Source organism: Lutjanus erythropterus, chromosome 2 (genome assembly GCF_056507025.1).
Source record: "Lutjanus erythropterus isolate fLutEry1 chromosome 2, fLutEry1.hap2, whole genome shotgun sequence".
NCBI classification, from domain to species: domain Eukaryota; kingdom Metazoa; phylum Chordata; class Actinopteri; order Lutjaniformes; family Lutjanidae; genus Lutjanus; species Lutjanus erythropterus.
In genome coordinates this window covers 12,525,128-12,548,590 of record NC_139318.1, presented here as the reverse complement: position 1 = coordinate 12,548,590, position 23,463 = coordinate 12,525,128, and the positions used below count along the sequence as shown (strand labels likewise).

The window sequence follows — 23,463 nt, the reverse complement described above, 5'->3', positions numbered from 1 at the left end:
ACAACAGAGACAAACGCACATGTCATCAAACCGGTTTAATTGGTTGAGCTGAAACAAAATCACGACAATTCACTGACAACCATTGATGGGGTATATACTGTAATTGTTGGAGCCTGCTGGACATACAAACACACATTTGTGTGTAAACAGTGTTGCCTTAACTTTCACATTATCCATCTCAGATATATGGCTTTTAATTTCTCTACTTAGAAAAGTACAATTAAAAACATCAGTATATACACAAATACATTCATATTTACATATTGCAAATGGTGTGTTAATCGGTTACACAGTTTTATTTTAAAAAATGCTTTGACAGGAGAAAAGTACGTGTAATAGGACTCAGTAGCCTAGGTAATACATTTTGTACACAAGCAACTTAAATGGCCTTCAGTTTCGTTTTTCAAATGTGATAAAACAAATTAGAAACTTTTAGGTGACAAAAATAATACAAACATTGTCAAATCTTTTTTCTAGTCAGAACATAAGTGGAAATTTAGCGAAATACTGTCCATGTACATTTACAGTGTTAGTTTCAACTGGTGAAAGATTTAAGTGTCTTTCAAAACCATAATGTAGTGTCCATAAAACAGAGACTAGGACATGCTCTTTTCATTTTCTGCACTTTTATCACTGTCCTTGGGTGTATCGTGTTTACTGTCCTTTTTCTCCTCTCTCTTTTCCCTGCTTCTGCTCCTGTCACGACGATCCCTGTCTTTGTCCCTGTCTCTATCTCTGTCCCTCTCCCTGTCTCTGTCCCTGTCCCTGCCCCGATCTTTCCCACGGTCTCTGTCCCTGTCACGGTCCCTGCTTCGGGATCTGTCCCGCCTCCTGTCTCGCTCCCGATCACGTTCTCGGTCACGGTCACGGTTTCTCCCTCTGTCGCGGTCATAGTCTCTCCTGTCAGAATCCCTGGGTCTGTCTCTCTCCCTGTCTCTCTCTCGGTCTCTCCTCTTGTCTGCATCTTGATCCCTGTGTCGCTCTCCCTCTGACTCCCTGTGCCTCTCACCCTCCCTCCCTCTGCTGCGGTCTCTTTCTCGGCTACGCTCTCGATCGCGGTCCCTATCTCTGCCTCTATCCCACTCTCGCTCTCTACTCCACCGTTTGACCTGACTTCTGTCCCATGATGGCCTGCTGGCGTGGGGGCCTTCCCGCTCCCTTTCCCTCCGGCGGTCCTCGGACACCTCCTTTGGTCTCTCTTCGGAGACTTGTGAGGGACCAGAGGCCGATTCTCTGTGCCCACCTTCAAAGCGGCTGAAGCGATCTCCACTGCGGGTTTCTGAGCCCTCTCGTGTGCTGCTGCTCCTCCTCCTCATTTCAGGAGAGTGACGGCGCCAGTGGTCATCCCTGTGCAGGTCTGGACTGTGGGCTCCCATCCGACTTGGAGGACCTAACGGAGCCTCTGGAGGAGTTGGCAGTAACGGCCCACTGTGGCGAACAGGTCTAGCCTCGTCAGAGTGCCTATCGAAGCGGTATCGCTCTGATCCTCCAAAAAGCTGAGAGGGGTGGGGTCTGCTCTCATGAGGGGGAGGACCTCTGTGCTCGTCAAAAGATCCTCGATGTGGTGGTGAGGAGTGTGGTCTGGTGCTCCCATACTGGTTATGTGAACTAAAGCTTGCATCACCACTAGAAAGTGGGACTCTTCTGTCCTCATACTGGTTAGGTGGAGGTCCCCGGTATGCTGGACCGGGCTGGGGACCCTGACTTTCTTTAAAAATATGGAGAGAGTTCGGATTCTGGTCCGCATTTAGCTTAAATGAATTAGAATTGTCTTTATTATACTGTTCTGTGGGGCCTCGAGGTTGATCTACCATTGGGCGTTGAGCCCCATGATCACCATACTGTGCTGGCGGAGGACCCCTGGGCCCTTGGAAGTGGGATGGAGGAGGGAGTCTGTTATCAAAGTGAGTGGGAGGTGGCCCCGTGAAAGGTGGAGGAGGACCTCTGTTTGCAGGGAAAGTAAATGGTGGTGGAGGACCAGTGAATCTTTGTGGAGGCAAACTGTTCTGTACAGGTGGGGGAAGGCCTGGAGGGGGGCCCTGCTGTCCAATGTGCTGAGGGGGAATGGAGGGATCAAACATTTGAGTAGCAGGGCCTCTCTGGGCCATTGGAGGGAATGGCGGTGGCGGTCCTCTGGGTGGCATGATATTCTGAGGAGGTGGTCCAGGAGGAGGAGGCTGCTGCTGCTGCTGCTGCTGTGGTGGGGGCTGGGTGCCTGGCCACTGGTTCTGATAGGGAGGGTATGTACCTGGAGGTGGCCCGTATTGCTGGCTGCTGTCACCCTGCATGGGTGGAGGGCCACGTACTGGGGGAGGAATGTGGATGGGTGGAGGAGGTCCCTGCATAGGAGGGGGTCCTGACATTGGAGGAAGACCCTGCATGGGTGGCGGCAGAGACATTGGCGGAGGCCTAATAATCAGGTTTTGTCCCTGTATTAGATGGGGTGGGGGGAAGTTGGATGGCGGGGGGATGTCAGCTGGAGGTCTGTACTCACTGTCAAAGCCTGACGCTGACACGTGATGCGGTATGTGACGGGACTGTGTGTCAACCATTGTTGTGCTCTGAGTGAGTACAGGGATTGTCGAAGTTGCTGTGGAGGTGTTCGCAGGCTCGTCATAATAACTTGTGGCTGGGGTATCTTGGCTATTCTCCTCAAAGTCTGAGTCCTCAGCAGATTTTAAAATACTGGCAGCATTTGGCCAAATACTGAATTTGTCCGCCTCTGCTTCCTTCTTGATTGGCTCAGCTTCCTCAGTTTTCACTTCTTTCTCATCCAAGTAGTTGACCTCCATATCAGGTTCCATCTCCTCTCCCAATAACGGAATTGACACCTCTGCCTTGTCTGAGTCCAGGAAGGGTACTGTCTCAATTTTCACTTCATCTTGGGGCAGTGACGTCTCTGGGCCTTGGGAGGAGTCTGGGAGTTCAGCTACATTAGACAGCTCCGGCTCTTGAACCACAGGCTGTGAAGGAGTCGAATCCGGCAACTGAGCAGATATTTCTTCTTTCTCTTCGGGTTCATCAGTCGATTTCCTGCCAGTCGCAGCTTGGCGAGGATCCCTGCTCTGTCGGGGATCTCTCTTTTGGTTGATCAAGGGAACAACTGATGAAGACTTCACTAGCTCCTCAACCTTTTTGCCAAGCTGCAGTAGCTGAGTATTGGCCAAAAGGGATTTAGTGGGCTGAGTTAAGAGTGTGTCTGGAAGTGTCAATGAGGCACCAAGTGTCCCTGTGGATGGCAATTGCTGCTCTCCCTGTTTCTGGAATGTTTGATCACCAATCTTTTTAAGGCTCTCCAAGATCTTTTGTGGATCGGTCACAGATTCAGTGGTAGCCTTTGCTTGACCTGGCACTAAAGTTTTGACGTCTTCAAAAATGGAGTCATCTTCTGGGTCATATGCCACATCATCACCTTCATTTGCAACCACCTCAGGCTGCTTAGAGATTTCAGGTTTGCTTACTACTTCAACAGGCTTCTTAGGCACATTGTAGCCCCTGCTGGGGTCATACTCTTCTTCTGGATCATATGGTCGGTCATCTTCGTCCTCCTCCACCTGTTTCTCTTTAGAAATCTGCGCATACTGCCGCACAATGGGGTCTAGCATTGTAGGAGGTGGGACAGAGAGTTCCCCACCTTGATCCGACGGAGAGTTGGAAGCTTCGGAGTCATGCTTTTTCTTCCCAAAAAGAGTGTTGAGGATGGTCTGAAGAGGAGTGGCAGCTGCTGCAGAGGAAGCAACAGAGCTGGTTGGGGAGTCCTTGCCAGTGGTCGTGGATGTGGCCGGAGCTTTGACAGAGGACAAGAGGGAGAAGCCTGAGGAGGTGGTCACAGTGCTGCTTGAAGTCTCGGAGGAGCTTGGTGGAGGTGACCCTGGAGGAGTGGTGCTGAAGGCGATTTCAAGACTCTGTCGTGTACTTCTGTCTGCTCTGACTGAAGGAGACGGCTTTGTGTCATCTGCATCTTTGGTTTGAATCTTAGGCCGTTTTTCCTCAGTTTCCAACGGAGCAGCAGCTCGCTTTCTGTCCTTTTGGCAGATGAGCAGCCCCAAGAGAAGGTTGGGACGAGCTGGTTCAAGCCCTGCAAGGTGGACAAAACAAGAATCTTATAAAACATCTGCATATGTACTGATATACAATTTTATAAAACAGACTGCCACTCTTTACATAGAGCTCCCAAAAATGCTTCGTTGAGCATTTCTGACTTATGCAATAAAGAAACAGGTGAAATGAGAGCCTCCATGATACACAGACAAAGAACAAGTAGCACTCAAGGTTTTGTCGGATATAAAACCAAAGTTCTCTGAAATCCAAAGTCTATCCTTTTAAATGACAACGGAACTGTGAAAATTTCCTTGTCTACGGGTCAGCAATACTCAGCAGTCATTAAATGTGTCGGTGAATTCAAAAAGTAAAGTAAAATAAAAAAGCATGCTGACATTAGTAAATTAGTAGTAGGAGCAGAGACATATTTGTTATCAGTGGGCTTGAGTTGGTGATTGAATTGATTTTTTGAAGTGTACATCCAGATATAATCAAGATAAGACAAAATCATTCTAAATCATTCACTGGCATCACCGGATCGTACCCTGAAAATGGCCAAAAAACAGCTCCAAGAAAGACTGTGTCAAATAGTAATCTAAAACATTATTCTGGTTAATCAACAGTCAAGTGCACAAATTAGTTCCTACTGAAATTTTATTTAAGATGACTGTCATCTCAGACAGAGAAACATCAGACATATTCCAGATGTGTAATTTTATTGTTCTGAAGCTACTTCTTTAACAAAGGGGGAAAAAACCTCATGTATCCAATATTCTCTTTCTAAGGCACAATATGCATGAGTACATCTACTGATGTCAGACCTTTGTACTTACCACAGGTGCAACAGCCATGTGGGTACTGCTGACTGTGTTTTACAATCACTGGGTGAAAAATTTCATTCATTTAGGAGGTTTATTTCAGTGGTGCGGAATGGTAACATATGAACACCAGTGTGGTATAAAATGACTGACAAGTTACCTCACAGCAATTTATTGATTACACAATTGTTATGTGCGATCCACGTCTCAAGAAACAACAGGCTGAAACTGGACTGAAATGGCACCAACCTGCGATGCAAACTTCCTTTATTAGAAATGTGTGATACAATGTCAGATACAAAGCAGAGAACACAGCAGCTGTTATTTGCACAGAGGTGTTTTCCAGGGGAGACTCATCAAAGAGTGTGAGTGCCCCCTACAGTACAGACTCATGAATCAAACAAGCTCTCATTTCAACCTGGGTCCAAAAGCAAAGGTGATACTAAATATACTCACCACACGTACAAAGAGATAAAACAAGAGAATTTAACAGCAAAAAAATTCAGATAATACAGTTACATTCATGTCACCACAAAGGCATTTGTGTATCCCTTTAAATGCTTACCTGGCCCATCAAACGGTAAGAGTTTGGAGGGTAATGGATCCTTTGAGCTCAGTGGGATGAGATAGAGATCTTTGATGCGACGGTTGTTGTTAGCCACCACACCAAATCGTTTCCTGCTGCTAAAGTAAGAGAAGAGAGAGACATACGCCACCTCCTCTTCCTCTGTGGCTGGGTGGAAACGGATCAGACACAACTCCTGCAAACACAGAGGGAAAAAAACAACATTTAATTGACGCAAGGCCTATAAATAAAGATGATAAAGACATTTACACGGACGCATTTTTCTCCAAACAAACCTTGGACAGTGATGTTTTCAGTTTCCCTACGTAGTCCCACACTGTGTTTGGGGTGATGCGTCCTCCAACATGAATGGTGTCTGGCAAATCCTGCACAACATTGTATGATGCTTTTACTTATATGTATGCCCAAAAGATTATAATGATTGAGTTTTAAATTAAGTATGTGCCTGATGACCAGGAAATATTACTAACCTCTTTCAGATGTTCAAAGGATCCTGACACTAGATATGCCTTGGTCACAAACTTAGCCACCGACTGCATGTTGATAATTCCCTTCCAAATCTTCTCTTGACCATGGAGGAAGATTGCCGTCTCACCCTCAAGAGGAGGCTCAGATGTACTGGAAAAACGAAACCATATCAATTTTAGAGAAAAGCTAAAACCCAAGACTCAAGCCTATACACGGTTAATCATGTGCAGGACTTTTCTTAAAGATTGGAACAATGATGCCAAACCTCTTTAAAATAGAATTTTTCATAAATGGTCTATTCTCATGCAATTAAAGCACACATAATACTAAATATACTGCTAAGAAATCTTAGTACAACACAAAACCCAGGAATGTTGCAAAAAGATAATTTTCAAAACCATGATGAGATTGAGCACCTTGTTTTTGATGGTTTGGACACAGCTACCGAAGGTGGCGGAGCTGGGGGCATTGGCAGTGGTGCCTTGGGTCCGACCTCCATTGGAGCGCTAACAGGAGCTGGGAGTGCTTCTGCTGAATTGTTGATGGGTTTTTCTGGAGCAGTGTACGTGACAGTCACACCGGAGCTGTGCCTGGCCATGCGTGGGTCTCTGCGGGTGATGCTGACAGAGGACACGGTGGGGGTGACGGTAATGGGGGCTGGAGTTGGAGGCGGCAGCATGTTGAGGTCGTCCTGATAAAGCTGCGGCTGTGAGTCTGGAACAGCTGGCTCCATGTTAGACTGGTAGGATGGAGGGACTGGGTGTTGGTAGGTGTCTTGGTGCTGATAAGCTGTGGGGACCTGAGGTTGGCCGGCAGGAGAGACGTCCCCTGACCTGGACGAGTGCAGCTCTTGTCTGGGTGGCTTAGTTTCAGGCTTCTTGGTCAATTTGGCTTTCTTAGCTACAAGTTCATCTTCCATCTTCTGACCTAGAGGACAAAAATAAAAAAAAAACAGTACTAAAGTTGTCTAGTGTATAACTGATCAAATTTAACCCACTGGATGAATATAATTCTGACACTTCATGCAGGGTTCCTACATATTTTCCAAAGTCAAATTCTAGCACTTTTCAACCATGTTCAAGCTTTCTAGCACCCTACAGCTGTGGTAAATCAAACATTTATTTACATATATAAACTCATGATTATTTTTTTTTCCCCACTTCATCACAGTAAATCAGAAGTTACTGTGCTATAAACACGCAAAATTACATGTAATGATAGCATTTTACAGAGGGCTGTTAAAGGAAAACCCAAGGAAAAATATTTAAAAATGTCTGTAAGTAGATTTTGCATCTTATACAACCTGGCTGAGCCAATATAAAACAATCACTGCCTAGTTTCAATTTAATTTACTACTACTTTACTGCTACCGGACGATGGCCCTTAGTGTAACATTAGCCTACTACAGCTACTCTTTATGTGGCTCAAAAAACACAGATTCTTCCATGGTGAAAAGCTGCATGATTCAAGGACTTTATCCAAAATCCAAGCACCTTTCAAACTTTTCTGAAGGGTTTCAGTACCCGTACAAACCGTACTCATGTCAGCCTCTCATTTACCTGTGCATATTTTACAGTTGAGGTCAAATAGATGGGTCCTGTGTTCAGAAGTGGTGTCTTTAAGCATGGAACTGAAAATCTCTGGCATGTTCCCGCCACTGTTCCCCTCCGCAGCGGACGACTGAGCCAAACCTGAAGGAGACTCATCTTGGTCCTGTGGACACAGAAAAGAGGACCCCATAAAACCTATGGTAATCTGGAACAGATGCTCATCATTCACATGACGCACAACATTGTATTCTGTGCAAGACAGATGCAAGTAGGAAGGCAAAGCATCAGAAAGAAAAAAACTGCATTGAAGAACAGGACAGTTAGCAAGATAACTAACCTGTGATGTCTTGCTTTTGTCTTTACTTTTCAGGATTCATGTAACAGTTTGTGTACTAAGGACTACATGCAAAGGTGAAAAGAAAAGTGTGAAAGAAAGACAGCATGCCACCACTTACTGCAGCAGAGGCCATGCGAGCAGATGAAGAAGTGGTGGAAGAGATACATACATCTGCATCAGATGTTGGTGGAGCATCTTCCAAATCCATGCTATGAGAGCCAGAGTCATGCCTGTTGCCCAGTTTGGACTGCCCTGAATGGGCCCTTGAACCAGGAGACTGGGCCTGCAGGAGGCAAACGGATACATGGTGTCATTATACGGTATAATTACAACCTGTTTGAATCTCAAGTTGGCCTGTGCTTGGTGTAAAGTTAAATTAAAGCTTACCTCAGGAGTATCTGGCTTCCTCCACTCAGATATCTCTTTGGAAAGCAGCTCTTCCGCACTTAGTCTCACCAGTCTGAAGGGACTAACCTCACCACCCACCACCCTGTAGAACAAGCCCTGAGACAAACAGTATTGTAACACGTCAACATGCAGGGAATCAAGTAAACTCAGAAAACTACAGCTTTTCAGGCTGTTGACATTATCTTTACATACACAATTTAACAAAAGATATGTACTTGACTAAAAATACAACTCACTTTGTTTTTAGGATCTTTCAGGTTGAACATGAGGGACCTGTACTTGTTCTTGTACTTGCTGTCAGTGCTAAGGCAGAGGTTGAACATCTCCTTCTCAATAGCAACTGCCAGCCTTCCCACCTCACTCTCAGTCATTTTCAGATCATCACTGTCGCTCACCCTGGTGGTCAGGAACACATCAAATGTTGGTGCTTGTTGTTTAAAGATGAAATATTTACTACTAAAGTATTCTGATCTAGGGTTTGTGGGACTCTTACCTCTTATAGATGATGTCTGTAAGCGAGCGGCGAATGTTCTGTCTCATCTGGTTGTTGGGTGGTGGCGGCATGGGCGACACAGGGGGCGCTGAAGCGGCTGGATGTGGAGGCCTGGATGAGGAGGTGTGGCTGGATGGAGCTGAAGACACTGGAGATGAAGGGACCCTGGAAGATGAGGAGGACTGATTGTGGGGTGGAGCATCCTTTTGTTGTGGCTGCTTCTTCGGGATGGTAAAGTTGGACTTTGTGACTCTTAGGGCTCCTGTGACATGGATCGGACCTGGTGGGAAGGGAGACGGGGTACGGACGGGCAACTGGCCTGGTTTCTTGGACTTAACTGCAGTTTTGCTTGGGGGTATCGCAGGTTTCTTGGACGCCTTTGAGCTGGCAGACTGAGGGGAAGGTTTCTTGCCCTTCGGTGAAACCTTGGCTGCTTTGGTGGCTGAGACCTTCCTGTTTCCTTTGACTGGTGTCGCGGATGCTGAGGAAGGTTTCTCAGGAGCCGGGGCTGGCTCCTTCTCTTTCTGCTCCTTCTCACTCTGCTTCTCGGGGGGTGCTGGAAACCAAGAACAAGATCACACATTTTAAAACACACATCATTTACCATATCAGCAGATGCAACATGTAGTGTGACAGTATTTTAACTCTAACTGTGCAAATGATCATGATTGAGTCTATAACACAAACTATATGCTCTGAATGAAAAAAACTCCACACTGTTTTTAGAAGACCATCATATTTAACAGCTTGAAAACCTCCAGATTGGTATGATGACACACTGCCTCAACTGATCCAAAAATAAAAGAAATTTAAATCATTACTTGTGTGCTCACATACTGAATGCTGCAATGAAAATTCTGAAATAAACACAAAGTTGACAACCGGGCAGTTCAAATGCCCTTCTTTATTTGTAGCAGTGGATGGCAAAACACATTGTGCTGTTTATGCACGTTCGTTTGAGAAAGAAGTATTGTATCTTCCCAAACGTAAATTAGCAGCAATGATATCAGAGAAGAGTATATGAGTACCTCCTCATAAGAGGGCTCAGTTCCCAGAGATTCATACAGGAGGAAAGAAACTAATGCGCTGGAGTCTTGTACAATCTGTTACCTCACTACAAGCAGTTACTGAAAAGACTAACTTCAAGGTCCCTTCATTTGAATGAGACAAGCAGCATAAACAAGTTATTCACTGGCTAAAATACTGCTGAGCTTGCTTTTTTCACTGCCTATTAAAACATAAATGCTCCATTACACTGTATGCATAAAATATGTGGATCAGAATAAAAGAAAATGCTTAAGCCTGACAAAAGTTCATAACTTACTCATCCTTGAAATGCAAATTTGTACATTCATCCAGGTCATGGGCACAGCTACAAACCCTAACCACTACACCACAGCTGATGAGGCGATGAAGGAAAAGTAACTAGAACCAAGTCTCATTAATGGCTGTTATTTGAAAAAAATATGCAGGTGCACATGAATAATGTCTTTTTTTTAAAAACTTGTCACTTCAAGATATATGAAATAAACCAATTTGTAACCCGACCTACATGGCAACACACACTTGACAAATCTATCTTCAAACTGTCATCTTCAGATGCTCATCAATTGTGTCCTAACTGCATGTTAAAGCTGTATTAGCATTGGCATTAACCCCACTTGGTTATACAAACCATACACTTTCTAAAATGTATAAACCACCATATTGTTCAGAGCAACAGTATTGAGAACCAAAGCAACCAAAGTCAACCATCTTCTGAAGAAAACAGTTTGGCACACCAATCACAATATCACTCAGCAAAATGAGCCATAATTTCCTTTCTGTTAATTACACAACATAGGTCATACTGACCTCCTGACCTGAGAAGATGCATTTACTAGTACAGTAACTAACACTTGCTATTGTATCGGTTAAGATCAGTCTAGTGCCGTCAATCACCTCTTAAAGAGAAAACTGAAATGTCCAAATTTCATTGCAACATATGTTCCCCACAATATATATCATCAGATGCAAAATGTGTGTGAAAAACACTGAGCGTGGTGGGTCTCTCTCTTCTGAACCAGGTCTTCAGCTTCTTTCTCCTGCTGTGTCCGCTTTCAACTTCACTGCAAGATCTCCAGGTGGTCTGGTCTCCATGGCAGAGCTCCTTTCTTCTCCGGCTGGTCGTCATCCGAGGGCCTCTTGAGTGTTGCGTCTCCACAGTGTGTGTAGATTTTAATCAGATGTACATGCTTGTTTTGAGTTGAACTTGGTGAGGATATCCTACAGCAATCCAACACTGCTCACATAATCAATCGAGGCATCCTGAAATCTGTTATATCACCTTTTATTTTAAAGCCAGTTTCCAACTGAGTAGTGAGGCATCATATTCAATATGAATCAAAAACTTTGCAAAAAGTCAGCCACAAAATTAATGGCAGGGAAAAAAAAACAAGGATGTGCTTAACAGCTGATATTATCAGCTCAAAGAACTGTTAGCTTCATCACTCCACATTAACATGGGGGAATTCTGAGACACCTACCTGCTGGAGAAAGGGAGGGGAGGGACCTTTTTACGGGTCCAACAGCTGAGGTGATGAACCAAGGACGTGAAGAGATTTGAGGGGGTAACGTGAAATCTCACACACACATCAGTCCATTCATCACATCCATATATTTCACAATAATTAACTGTGTAGAGCCCTGAGTTTGGGATGACTGCCCTCCTTTTATCTCTACCACGTTCCTTTATAGGTTTTCTGCAGCCCTGTAGTTTATCTGTAAAGGTATTCAAAAGGGGTACTCCAGCAATTTAGTACTGCACTTCCAAAAAGTTAAGGGACTGATGAGTCATATTAGAAAAGAAATGGCCGATATTGATGCAGCAGAGGCAGAGGAATCTTGACTTTTAGTTCAAAGGATGGATCAAGATCCAAATAAACCCACTGAGTTTTGAATTTTCCATAATACATAAGCATCTTTTGTTAGACCCTTCCTGCCCAATAATGCCTACATCTTTCAAACCCCTCAGGCTTTCTGCTAAGAACTTAAGGTCTGCAAGGCCTAAGAAGATAAACCTCTGCTGACAACAGAATTTCAAGTTTTTCAAATTTTATAAAGGGCCACAAGAGATATACTATGTTATCTGGTTTTGCACCAACAAAATAAACCAATAAACCTTTCATACTAAAATGATCATGAGTGCCATCTGTGGAGTGCCCCTTTCAAAAAAATATATATATGTGTGTTCTGGATTATTAAATACTTACCCAAAGCCACAAATAACACTTACCTTCTCCACAGCTGCCAACATTTCATTGAGTAACAAAACCTTTACATGATCAAAATCATAACAATTTGCAGATCATTTTGAAGTCTAACACACAGCTGAGTTCATCTCCAGAGCACTCTCTTTCTTTCCCAAATGTATGGATCATTTCTAAATTATCTTAGCATGACAGGATAATAATGGAAAAACAACACTGGTGTCGACAACAGCCCCAGACCGTCAAAGAGATACATACACTTTTTGTTTAACACTGTTGGTGATATGGGTGTAGTCTTTTCTGGTGTTACTGCAATGTAATTATGGTCGCTGGACCAGGATGCAGTGGCCGGTGGGGGTGGGTGTTCCTCAGCATGCTCATCTTCATCGTCCTCATCCGGATCAGGACTGTGGTCTTCCTCGCTGTCGGACTCCTCGCGGGTCTTCTTCTGCGTCCTCTTCCCACCAGCACTGACTCTCTAGGTGGATGGGAAGAAACACATTCAGGTGTTTATGTTACAGCACTCAGTGGGCATTGTGTGATCAACATTACAGTGAAAACAGAAATGTTCAATACTCAGTGACTTGGGCTATGTTAGCTTCTAAAAACAGATTCCTTCTATGAAGTGCTGCTGAATGCTAGGAAAATCTGCCCTTTGATGATAAAATTATTTAAATCTTGCAATCTTTCAACTGCCTGCTCTTCCTTTCTGTCTTTTCTAACCACACAGTAGTATGCATAGTGTGCACAGGCTCTGATTGGCAGCCTTTTACACTGCTCTGCATCCAAGTTTCTATATATTTCTGTGAAAAATGTACACTGTGTACTAAATCAACATTGGCAGGTTCCGTTTTATTGGTCTTGGCTGGTGAGCCAAAACATTTCTTCAAAGAAAGGGCCCTTTTCGCAAAGCAAGGTTAAATACTTTTAAGCTTTCTTACAACTTGTATTTCAAATTTAAACCCTGTGAAGATTGCATACATATCACTTCAAAAAATGCATGCAGGGTAAAACACGCTACTTGAGTGTACATAATTGTTTACTCACTCCATCAGAGCAATCACTCTCACAAAAGTCAATTAGAGTAATGCGAGCACAGGATTTTTAATCCAGCAATGAAGCACATTAAATAGGCAGCGTTTGCCAACCACTTCTAACAGCAATGTATGAGAAGTGGAGCATTTAACACAAGTATGACCATATACACCTGAGTAGGGCTGCACAATTAATCGCAGTTGCAAGAAAAGAAAAAATGTGTGAGAAAACAGCATTATAATGAGGTACTGAGTGCTGCAGAGATGTCCTGCCCTAAAAATTTTGTTCTCCAGATGAAAGAAAACATGTTTGGTTCAAACCTCATTAAATATCATATCATGATTTTAATAGTTTTTCTTGTCGATGTCCATGAAAACTGTAATGCAAAACTGGTCATCTCCACTAATCGTATCACATATCGCAATTTCAGTTAAAATAATCGCAACATCATGTTTTTACCAAATTGTGCAGCCCTGCTCCAGAAGGAATTTTTTTTGTTGGGAAAAAAAATAAGTTATATTAGACTTTTGGAAGAATTTAAGCACAAAATTAAACTAAACAAAGAAGTAATAACAGTAACAGAAAAAATACTGTCACTAATTAATATAACACAAATATGAATGAATGAATGATACAGAACATTAGAAATGCAGACATGGGGAGTGCATGAAAACTTTGCCATGTATGATGACTGTAAACAAAATTCTATCAAGATTAAGTATTAAGAGACATATTCATTTAGATATTGTTTTGTTAAATGACAGTCCATTCCATTTAGAAAATATTTTTTCTTCATCAAGTCAGAGCATATACTCTAGGACCAGGCAACATCAGTGGTCTAACTGGGCTACAACATACTCTCTTCACTGATGTAATAAATTAAACATCCCCAGAATTACTTAACTTTATGAGCTCAACATTTGAAACACTTGTCACTTTAATCTGCATGCAGTGCTTTTGTCCTTTTAACAATCCAGCAGGAATGATGACTCCTTTATTCCCATGATCTGACTGGTCAGTAGACAGGCCAGTTGCTCATTTTGAGCCGATCCAATGAATTTAACCCACTCCACTGCAGGTTAACGTGATCTGACCCTGTTAAATGTGCGTCAGTTTCAAATGACAAAACAGCCTGTGTTAAGACCAAACTTAAGACGCAACCCACCAAACATGCTTCTTGAGAAAGGTTCTTAAACATCAAAAGGTTCTGGCATCATGGGAGCTGGTAGTTAGCATTTGTAAGTAATTCAACTTCCAAGTACTGTTGTAGAGCAACAGCAAAACTTTCTGAAGTATTTTAATCAGGCCAAGATTTGACAGTCTTGTGACGTTATCAAAATCCAGTACAGCCACAGCTGCCATTTCAATTCTCAAAATGGAATTTTGTTTTAATCTTTTGAATCTCAAATAAGACTTGAGACTTAGGTGATGATTGCACTATTTATGGATGTACATATAAAAGTACCCAAGTTATCATGTTATCATTAAAGTTACTCAGACAGAGTAAACATTATTTCAACAGTCTCACAAATACAGACTAAAGGATTCAATGCCAAACAATGCCAATGATAAACATAACATTCAGCGAACAACACAATGCACTTGAGAAAATAATTTCTCAAATGGGATTAACACATGTGACTGAAAGTATATCTAAATTACTTGGCAGAATATCTGGAATTCATACACAAATTTATTTTAATAATAATTAATTTAAAGGTATATATCATATCTGCTACACTGCACAGATTTCCTCATTAAGAGAAGGCTATCATTATTTTTTGCTTTAAGGACAGGAAAAGGACATCGATTCAATTACTCCGAGTTACCTTTGTTGCAGGCTTGATTTTCTGACCCTTGGCCTTGTCCTTCTGTTTGGGCTCTTTGACGTCTGTGATGGACTTCATGGCCGCTGCCGCATGTCTCAGGATACAATCATTGCCACAGTACACAGAGTCTGGTTGGGCATTGTTCTCACAGCCAGGCCCAATACACTTGGGAAGGGAAGAGTCCTCGTCTGCCTTCTGGCCGTCCTTCTCTTCTGGCACCTCCGCTGTCGGCGTCGTTTTCACCTCCACATTTGATGCCACTTTCTGCTCTGCGTCTGGTAGTGTTTTTGGCTCTGCTGTGGGCGCCACCTTCTTTTCCGGAGCTGGTGCCGATTTCTGATCTGCTTTCGGCTCGGCTTGCTGTTGTAGAGCCTGCTCCAAATTCATACAAAGTAAAATTAAACCTTAAAAATGAGCAGTGCCACTTTCCAAAATGTTTTCACAATAGCAGCTTTCCATATTTACTACTCATGTAATTGATACAAACGGTATTTTTTAAGATTTTGTGTAGAATGGTTAACAGAATAAAATTTTGGTAGGCTGGCTGATGTAATGCCTTTAACCATTTTTTGTCCATGTAGAGGTTTACAATCTGGAGCCAATGGACTCTACTGTGTGGATCCTAATCTAAAAACAGGAATATCACCCATGCAGGCACAGAAGACAGTGACGGTATCATGGCATGCTACACTCTTAATCACAGATTCAGGGATTTATAATTACAATTTACATTTCACCCACACATTTAAGATCTATGACAGTGATAAAAATGGAATTCAATTGGTATGAGCTGTTTCAGGGTTTCTGCAGGTTTACACAAGTTCAATTTAAGACTTATAAATGTAACTGTAACCTATTTCACATCCATATTGGCAGAAAAGTACATGCACACTTTGCATTTGTGTTTATTGATTCAAGTTTGGTCTTGTTTTGTAGTTGTTACAGTGTGATCAAAACAATTTTTCCCAAAAAGCGAGGCTCAAGTTAAAGCAAACTTTAACATTAACTTCATAATTTGATTTTTAAGATCTGCCAAACTGTATTTGTGACATTTTGTGCTCTAAACATTCAGATGGTTGGATTTTAAACTTTTTAAAGGACTTGCAGAAACTGTGTGTTTATAGTCAAAATAATTAACAATACCATCACAGCAACTTTAAAATTTAGATTATCAGGATGACATTTAACATGCACAATGACATACTGGACAGAACAAGTCAAAAATGATTAAATAGCTGGACTCCTGATAACCCAGTAATTCAAAGCCTTTAAGTTGAGAGATCAGCTGCAACCTACCGGCTGAAAGATCTTTATCTTCTTTTTCCCAGTTGGATTAATAGCTTTCTCTATCCTGCCTTTGATGCCCAGATCCTCAGCTCCCTTTTCCTCAGTTCCAGCAGACGTGGTGGATGGAGGCATTTCCACAGCCTGAACAGCTGGCTGACTGGGCACCATTACTGCACTTGAGTCAGTATTCTCAGTAGCACTGGCAGCAGAAACTATAGGAGCAGAAGGAGGAGTAGCAGCCTCGACTTTGAGCTTCCCGACCTCTGTGCTTGTAGCGAGGATAGATGTGGCGGGTCTGACCACCTGGTTTTTCTTAGCGGTGCAGTTGGGGCAAATGTAGTCTTCCCCATTTCTCTCCATCAGACGCCCACGGGCCTCAGTAATGCCCACACAGTCTCCATGGAACCACTCCTCACAGCGGTCACAGCAGATCATGAACCTAGTTAGTGAACAGGGAACATTTATAGTGCCACATTTCTTCTAAGTAATGTTCTACAGGAACTGTCTGGCTTTCTTCATACTTTTGAGTAGAGTTTGAATACATCCTGACACAATGTCAGACAACAGTTGTGGCTACTAGCCTGACAACAAAGAGGGGAGGAAACAATGGCAACATGTTCCTTAAAATGTATGATGTACTTCATTACTAAAACTTTAAGTGCATCAAGTAGACACTAGGGCTGCAACAAACAACTATTTTCATTACATATTTGTCCATCATTTCTCAGTTAATCTATTAGTTATATGTGGTCTATAAAATATCAGAAATCATGGTTTCCCAAAGCCCAAGGTAACATCCTCAAATAACTTGTTTTGTCCACAAACCATTCAGTTAGAGGACTTGAGAAATCAGAAGATATTTTTACAGTTTGCATTTGAGTAGCTGACATCTTAAAGTGATTCAAAACAATTCATTAGTTATCAAAATAGCTGGCAATTAATTTAACAGCTGACAATTTATTGATTAATCAACTAAATGTTGCAGCTTTGTAATACTACAAATAATTAATAAAAATAGATAATAAATTACCTTTTGTTGTGCTTCTGCCGACAAATGCAGTAAAGTGCATTTGGGTCATAACCACCATCATCAGACTCCATCGATGATGAAGACGAAGACGTCGAAGAGTCATCTTCATCGTCGTCATCGTCATTGTCATCTTCATCATTTTCATCGTTGGCCTCTCTTGTCTGGGGCTTGCGTGACGTTCCACAAGCTGGGGCAACTTTGGGCTTGGTCTCCCTCTTCACTGGAGTGGCGTTCTTGTTGGCAGGAGCAGGAGCAGGAGCTTTCACAGGAGTAGAGTTCTTATTGGCAACCCTCTTTTTATTGACATAAGTTCTTATTGGTCCACGCTTTACCACCATTGCGGCAGACTTGTCAGTACCATCCTCGCCAATCTCTTTATCAGTCTCTTTCTCCATTTCCACCTTGTCATTTTTATCTCCATGTTCACTCTTCTCCTCGACAACCCCTGTCTTCTCAGAGTCTGGCTCTGGCTGGGACTGTACTGCATTAGTGCTCCCTACATCTACAGAATTGGGAGGATTCTTTTCATCCATTGTCTCCAGTAACTGGTCCTTATTGGCAGCATCTCTGCCATCCTCCTCAGAGCTTCCTTCATCTTTGACTGTTACTCCCCCGCCACCTCGGGTCTGTCTGCCACCTCGAGGTTTCCGCTGCGGCTGTTTCCTTGCAGCACTTCTCGTCCTCCTCTCTGGGGACTCTACCTTGTCCTCTACAGCTTTGGCATCAGCATTACCATCAAAGCTGGCCTCTGACGCAGTCTCCGCATCAGTCGGGGTTTGGGAAGGAGGGTCCCCACTTTCCACACTGGGAGGAGCACTCTTTCTTCCTCTTTTGGCAGTCAAGAGGAATTCCTCTAGTTTGTCAGTTCGCTTAGACTGCCTGCCACTGCGACGTACTACGATATTACCGTCGGTTGCTGCCTCCACTGGCATCTCTCTCTTTGCGACAGTGGACCGTCGGAAACCCCAGGTCTTCTTTACCTCAGTGTTGGCCTTGACAGATTTATCTGGCTCCTCTAGTGTCTCTTTGGCAACATTCTCGCTTTCAGTGCCAAACTGTTCCTTCTGCTTGCTATCCCCTTCTCCAACACCTGTGAACAGATAATCAAAGATGGCTGTGGGCAAAAAATTACAGCACACAATCCCCAAAGCACAACATTGCCAAAAAAGTTTGATTATTTTGCAATCAAGCAAACATATGAATCAAAACGCAAAAAGGATTGCATGACCTTATTTACCCTGAATTTTCACCCAAATTTAAAACCTTATAAAGATTAGAGAACCTGACACCTCCTTCCCCACCCCTTTATTATGAGGGAAAAGAAGCTCATCCAAGGTACCTTGAGAGGAGCTATCCATACGGTCCTGGCTCTGCTCTGGCTCAGGAGCTAGAGTGAGCTCAGGGCTCGCATTCTTCTCCATAGATGACAGAGTCAATCACTATTTTCAAACTGAATGTCTAGAAGAGCACAAGAGACCAGCTATGAGTCACTCTTTTCAGTTCATAATATGACAAATACTGAGGACTGCCATGTTTTTAGTCATTAGGCAGTGGTGGGATTTCTCCACATCTAAAAGTAATAAAAAAAAACATATATAAATGTTTCTATTACATTATTACTCCAAAACGCTGTTACAAATAGATTACTAAAGTTTATTTGCACTTTACAAAGACACATGGAAGCTCTACTGAGAGTCTGCAAGGACACCACTTTTTTACATGATACCACTACCATCACCAAGAAGCTAATCCACCTCATTATGGTTATTACGAATGGATGGGGAGGGATGCAATGCAAAGAGGAAAACTAACACATATCATTAAAGCCCAACATTAACATGATACAATGTACTTGTCAGTAAGTGCTCTGTGTATTACAGCTAGTTGATATATTTTAATTGGTGTACATGTCAGTTGATGGCTGACAAGCAGCAGGACATTGCAGTACAGAAATGTCAAACAAGGGTTTAACAAGTGTTCATTTAGAAACTGTTTTTACATACATAGTTTTTACATTACATAGTTTATGCAGACAGCACTGACAAGTTGACTTTTTCAACTATAAAATGTTCCACTCAGTATGTAACTTGGTCACAATTCTTAAAATAAACAAATTAAAAAAGAAAGAAAAAATTAGTATCTGCTGATATGTTATTATCAGATTTTTTTTATAATGCCCAAATTCCTATCTCCATATCAGTCTCAAAAATCCAGTCTTGGTCAGGTTATACTGTGGATGTTAAAGTACAGGGTTTATTTGTAAAAAGAGATACCTCCATTTTTATTTATTTTCCTGAATCATATTTTTTGTGTGCATGCCAATGAATATCTATCAAATAATTGTCAAAATGTGTTGAAGATATCTTATTTTCATAAACCATGTTTTTTTTATTGTACATTCAGGGAAATATCTACCAAACTGGAGTTTATTATTTGGTGGATTTATTATTTTAAGAATGGAGTCTGTTGTTTTAGCAATTCAACTCCTAAAAATGTGGTTGAGTGAACGAGTTCCGTGACATGTTTACTAATGGTGTCACCATTCTCCAAATTCATGATTTGATATGACTTTCCATTTTCCATTTCAAGATTTAATTTGATCCTTCGAGATAAACATTTTTTGTTCGTACTGACAGCTATAGCACTGTTGATTATACTTTATTTGTATAACATTTTTCCTACAAACCAAAAGTAACAGAAAGGTTTATAGAATAAAAAGATGATGTTTAATTCAAATACAGACTGAAAAGGGAGGTGTTCAGTTTGCTTTCAAAAATATGAAAACTGCATTCAGGTCTCCAGGTTCCACAGAAAGGCTCTCAAGAGTTGCAAAGTTCAACATCATTGGTTTTATGCCCTGACAACTAACATTTACATTTTCAAATTCTTCTTTAAAAAGAGTCTATAAGGTATCAAGTATGATATATTGGCCAGTAAGCTATGTTGTAAGCCCTAGTGTGTTGTTTTTATGTCTTTGGATACAAGCTGGATGCTGCAAGTAGGTGTGGGTGGAGAGAAAAACAAATACTAGGATTTGAAGGCTCATTTCAATGAATTTTCGGTTGTCACAATTGTGACACCCCTAATGCATACAGTTTATATGTATGTCAGGAACCAGGAGAATAAGCTTCCATATCAAGTCATACCTCATTCCACTATGCCTTACTTTATATATGTCAGTCTAATCAAAACCTTGAGAACTTTGAAGGATATTCTGGTTGTTTGTGGTCAGGTTTGATAAAACAATATCCATCTGTTTGGCCCTCTGTGGTCTACATTAATTGTATGTCTATTTTTTTTTTTTTAAATCGGTGTATTTGGTTGTACAACAGCTCTTAATATTTATGGCAGTAACTTCAATGTGTCTTTTCAAATTATAAAGAGCTTATTGTAAAACTGACAGTCAATGGCTTGTATGCATTGTGGATGATGTTGAGTGTAGCATGTTTGATACCCATGATGACTGGCTGTATATCTCATGCATATCCTCTATAGTTTATTGCTGCAATGTAAAATTATATAAAATTGAAAAATAACCACCTGGACAGAATATGACAATTTAAACCTTTTCTCTTACTTAAAATAACAGGTGTTAATGTTTGTTGTCTGAATAATTTGGAATTTAATTTACAAGTTGAAAGTTGAGATGTCAAACAAAATCATGTTTAATGGTAAGGCAGTCACAAGTCTAAAACCAAATGTATTGTGGACCAATGAAAAAAAATTGGTCATGTTTATCATAAATGGCAAATTCTTCCCATTAAATCTTACAGCAAAAACTGTGCTTCACCCAAGATAGAATTAGAGCACACATACTGAAGATAACCAATGTCTGTACCTGCAGTTTAAAGGTGATGGGTAACAGATTGCTTCTTCAAACAACACAAAGGCTTCAGAGCAGTAATCATAAGGCTTGGTACAAGGATAAAGGATCTGCCAGAGAAAGGAAAACACAAGTTAGGATGCAAGTAATCCCTGCTTCACAGGAAAGACTGAGATGCAACAACAGTGACAACTTAATCACATTATAGAAACAACAACAACAGATTGTGAGGATTTTCTTGAAATGTAAGATGGCAACTACTTGGGACATTTATCAATTGCCCAACTGAAATCTGAACTTCTGAACAACAAAAATCACAAACAAAAGTGAACTTTGACCTATAGATTTAATATGCCACAATGATAATTTTACTGAGTTATTCATAGTAACTGCATATGGATAAAAGATCAAACTTTGAGTTAGGCAACTGCTTGCTGTACAAAACGGATACAAAGCTGAACTGTTGGCAAATTCAGCACATTGAAGGTAAGAAAGCTTCGTAAATTATCTAAAAAATGTAATAGCTGAATAGCATTTGTAAAGATTTACATCCTAAATCAATCCACAGTGATTAGATCCGCTCTTAGACTACTGAGGAGCCGAGCACACTGCAATAAAGAGTACAAGTGCTTAAACAGGATTCCTCCAGTGGTGCGCCTGTGGTCACGACACCGTGCCACGTGAATGTTGCCATGAAAGGTGGGAGGGGCTCGAGACGAAGATCAAATTTTCAAATTTTCAAATTTGACACTAGCGAATAATCACTAAATTATTTAAAGCGATGTAATGAAATCGGACATATATTTTGAAAAATAGCCTTTTAACTGTGACATCATGTTGCTGGGGTCCAGCAACTGAGGCGCAACACCGCCTGAGGGTTGACGGTGACGGAAGCTGCACGGGCCTTTGAGCGCATGATAAAGGCCGATATTTCTAACATCACAACCATGCATCATTATCACTTGTATATTGTAAAACATGCCCTGCACATATGTTTGAAATAAGTGGGAACGTCTCAGGGAAGTCATCAAACTACGTTACGACAACAGACTACACCTCCTGCACACCCGACACAAATGATGGCCGCAAAGCGAACACTCTGCCAAACCACGACACAACTATCTGCCGTTAGCTAACGTAACGCTAAACCATAAACACAATGGACCAAAATATTGGGCGCGGCACACTTGGCAACTCATTGAATAACGTTACCCATCCATTAGCATGAGTCTTCTGTCTCATCGATGAAGTTATCGTTTCGTTTTACAACGAGGATCTGAGCGTTGCAAAACGTGCACTTGTAGCTAGCAAGCCTGGCTATTAGCCACGGGCAAGCTAACGACAAACTCAACCTTTACTTTAACTATAAGGCATTCAAGTAACCCCCAAAACTTAACCACATAATTGCCAAAAACTAAACCATGAGAGTCACGCAATTTACAGCCATAACTAACTAAGCATTGTGAATAACCGAGTCAAATGTAAATGCGTAGTTTGGCAGTACAGAAGTTAACGTTACAGCTAGAGTGGCTAACGCCAGGCTCATTATATTCAACACTGCCTCGACTGGCTGGATGAGGACAGACAACCTCTGCAGGACAACAAAAGCTGAGACACGGAAGTATCCCACAAAATTTAAACATTACATTAACGCTACTTAGTAATACTGCATTGGACCCACCTACATGCTAGAAATACCGGAGATATGCCCTCGCTCTTCGGTCAATCCTCCATTTTCCATTCCCGCTGGAGCTAACTGACTGCGGCAGATGGCTGACGACTTACAGAATACGCTCAGTGTGTCTACAGCGCCCCCATCGGCCAGGAGGACACTTGGGCGGGCACAATTAACAGTGCTGCGAGGCATACAGTAAAGTTTCTTGATACTAGGGATGTAACATACCAAAAACTCAAGGTATAATAATACTACGATGAAAACAAGTCCACGATACGATATTTATCGCGATCTTAAAAAAAAAGAAAAAAGAAAAATGACGACTTGAAAAAATGTCCTTTATTAAGTAATAAATCTGATGTGCACAACATTTTTGTTGGTATAAAATTTGCTTTTCCTTTTAAGGCAAAGTGCTTCTGCTTTCCTTCTTTAATAAAATAACCTAAGCATGTCAGAAAAAAATGGTCTGAATTGTCTTTGGCAATGCATGTTTGATTTTCTTCTGTATAACCGCAAAACAAAAACAATGCAGACATCTTTTTATAAAATAATAATAATAATAATAATAATAAACCCTGTAATATCACGATAGATATCTTCACAGTCTGGAACAGTATCGAGACATTTCTTTATTGTGATACGCAATATCTGATGTATTGTTACATCCCTAATAAATACACAGCCCTCTAGCATTTTTAGTTTTATCTCAACTATTGGAACACTATAAATACCATAGTTTGTTGTCCAAGTTTGCGACTTTTTATTTTATGGGTAACAACCTTGAGCTAAATCTGAATTTTTCATATATATATATGGCAGACAAGGTACTTAATAT

At 41.6% G+C, this 23,463-nt stretch overlaps 1 protein-coding gene across 1 annotated transcript; it reads right to left on the bottom strand.

Moving 5' to 3' along the window:
* Window positions 1-20: 20 nt before the first annotated feature.
* Window positions 21-22,750, bottom strand: LOC146331230 (death-inducer obliterator 1-like). The gene is made up of 17 exons (XM_084728640.1): window positions 22,635-22,750; window positions 20,969-21,063; window positions 18,470-18,588; window positions 17,131-18,220; window positions 16,110-16,539; window positions 14,814-15,185; window positions 12,208-12,427; window positions 8,702-9,257; window positions 8,445-8,604; window positions 8,188-8,304; window positions 7,919-8,083; window positions 7,473-7,626; window positions 6,330-6,840; window positions 5,916-6,063; window positions 5,721-5,810; window positions 5,425-5,620; window positions 21-4,078 (listed from the first exon to the last, which is right to left on the bottom strand). Exons 3-17 carry the CDS (start codon window positions 18,549-18,551, stop codon window positions 597-599), a joined length of 7,773 nt encoding a protein of 2,590 aa, XP_084584766.1. The 5' UTR covers window positions 18,552-18,588; window positions 20,969-21,063; window positions 22,635-22,750; the 3' UTR covers window positions 21-596.
* Window positions 22,751-23,463: the final 713 nt, after the last annotated feature.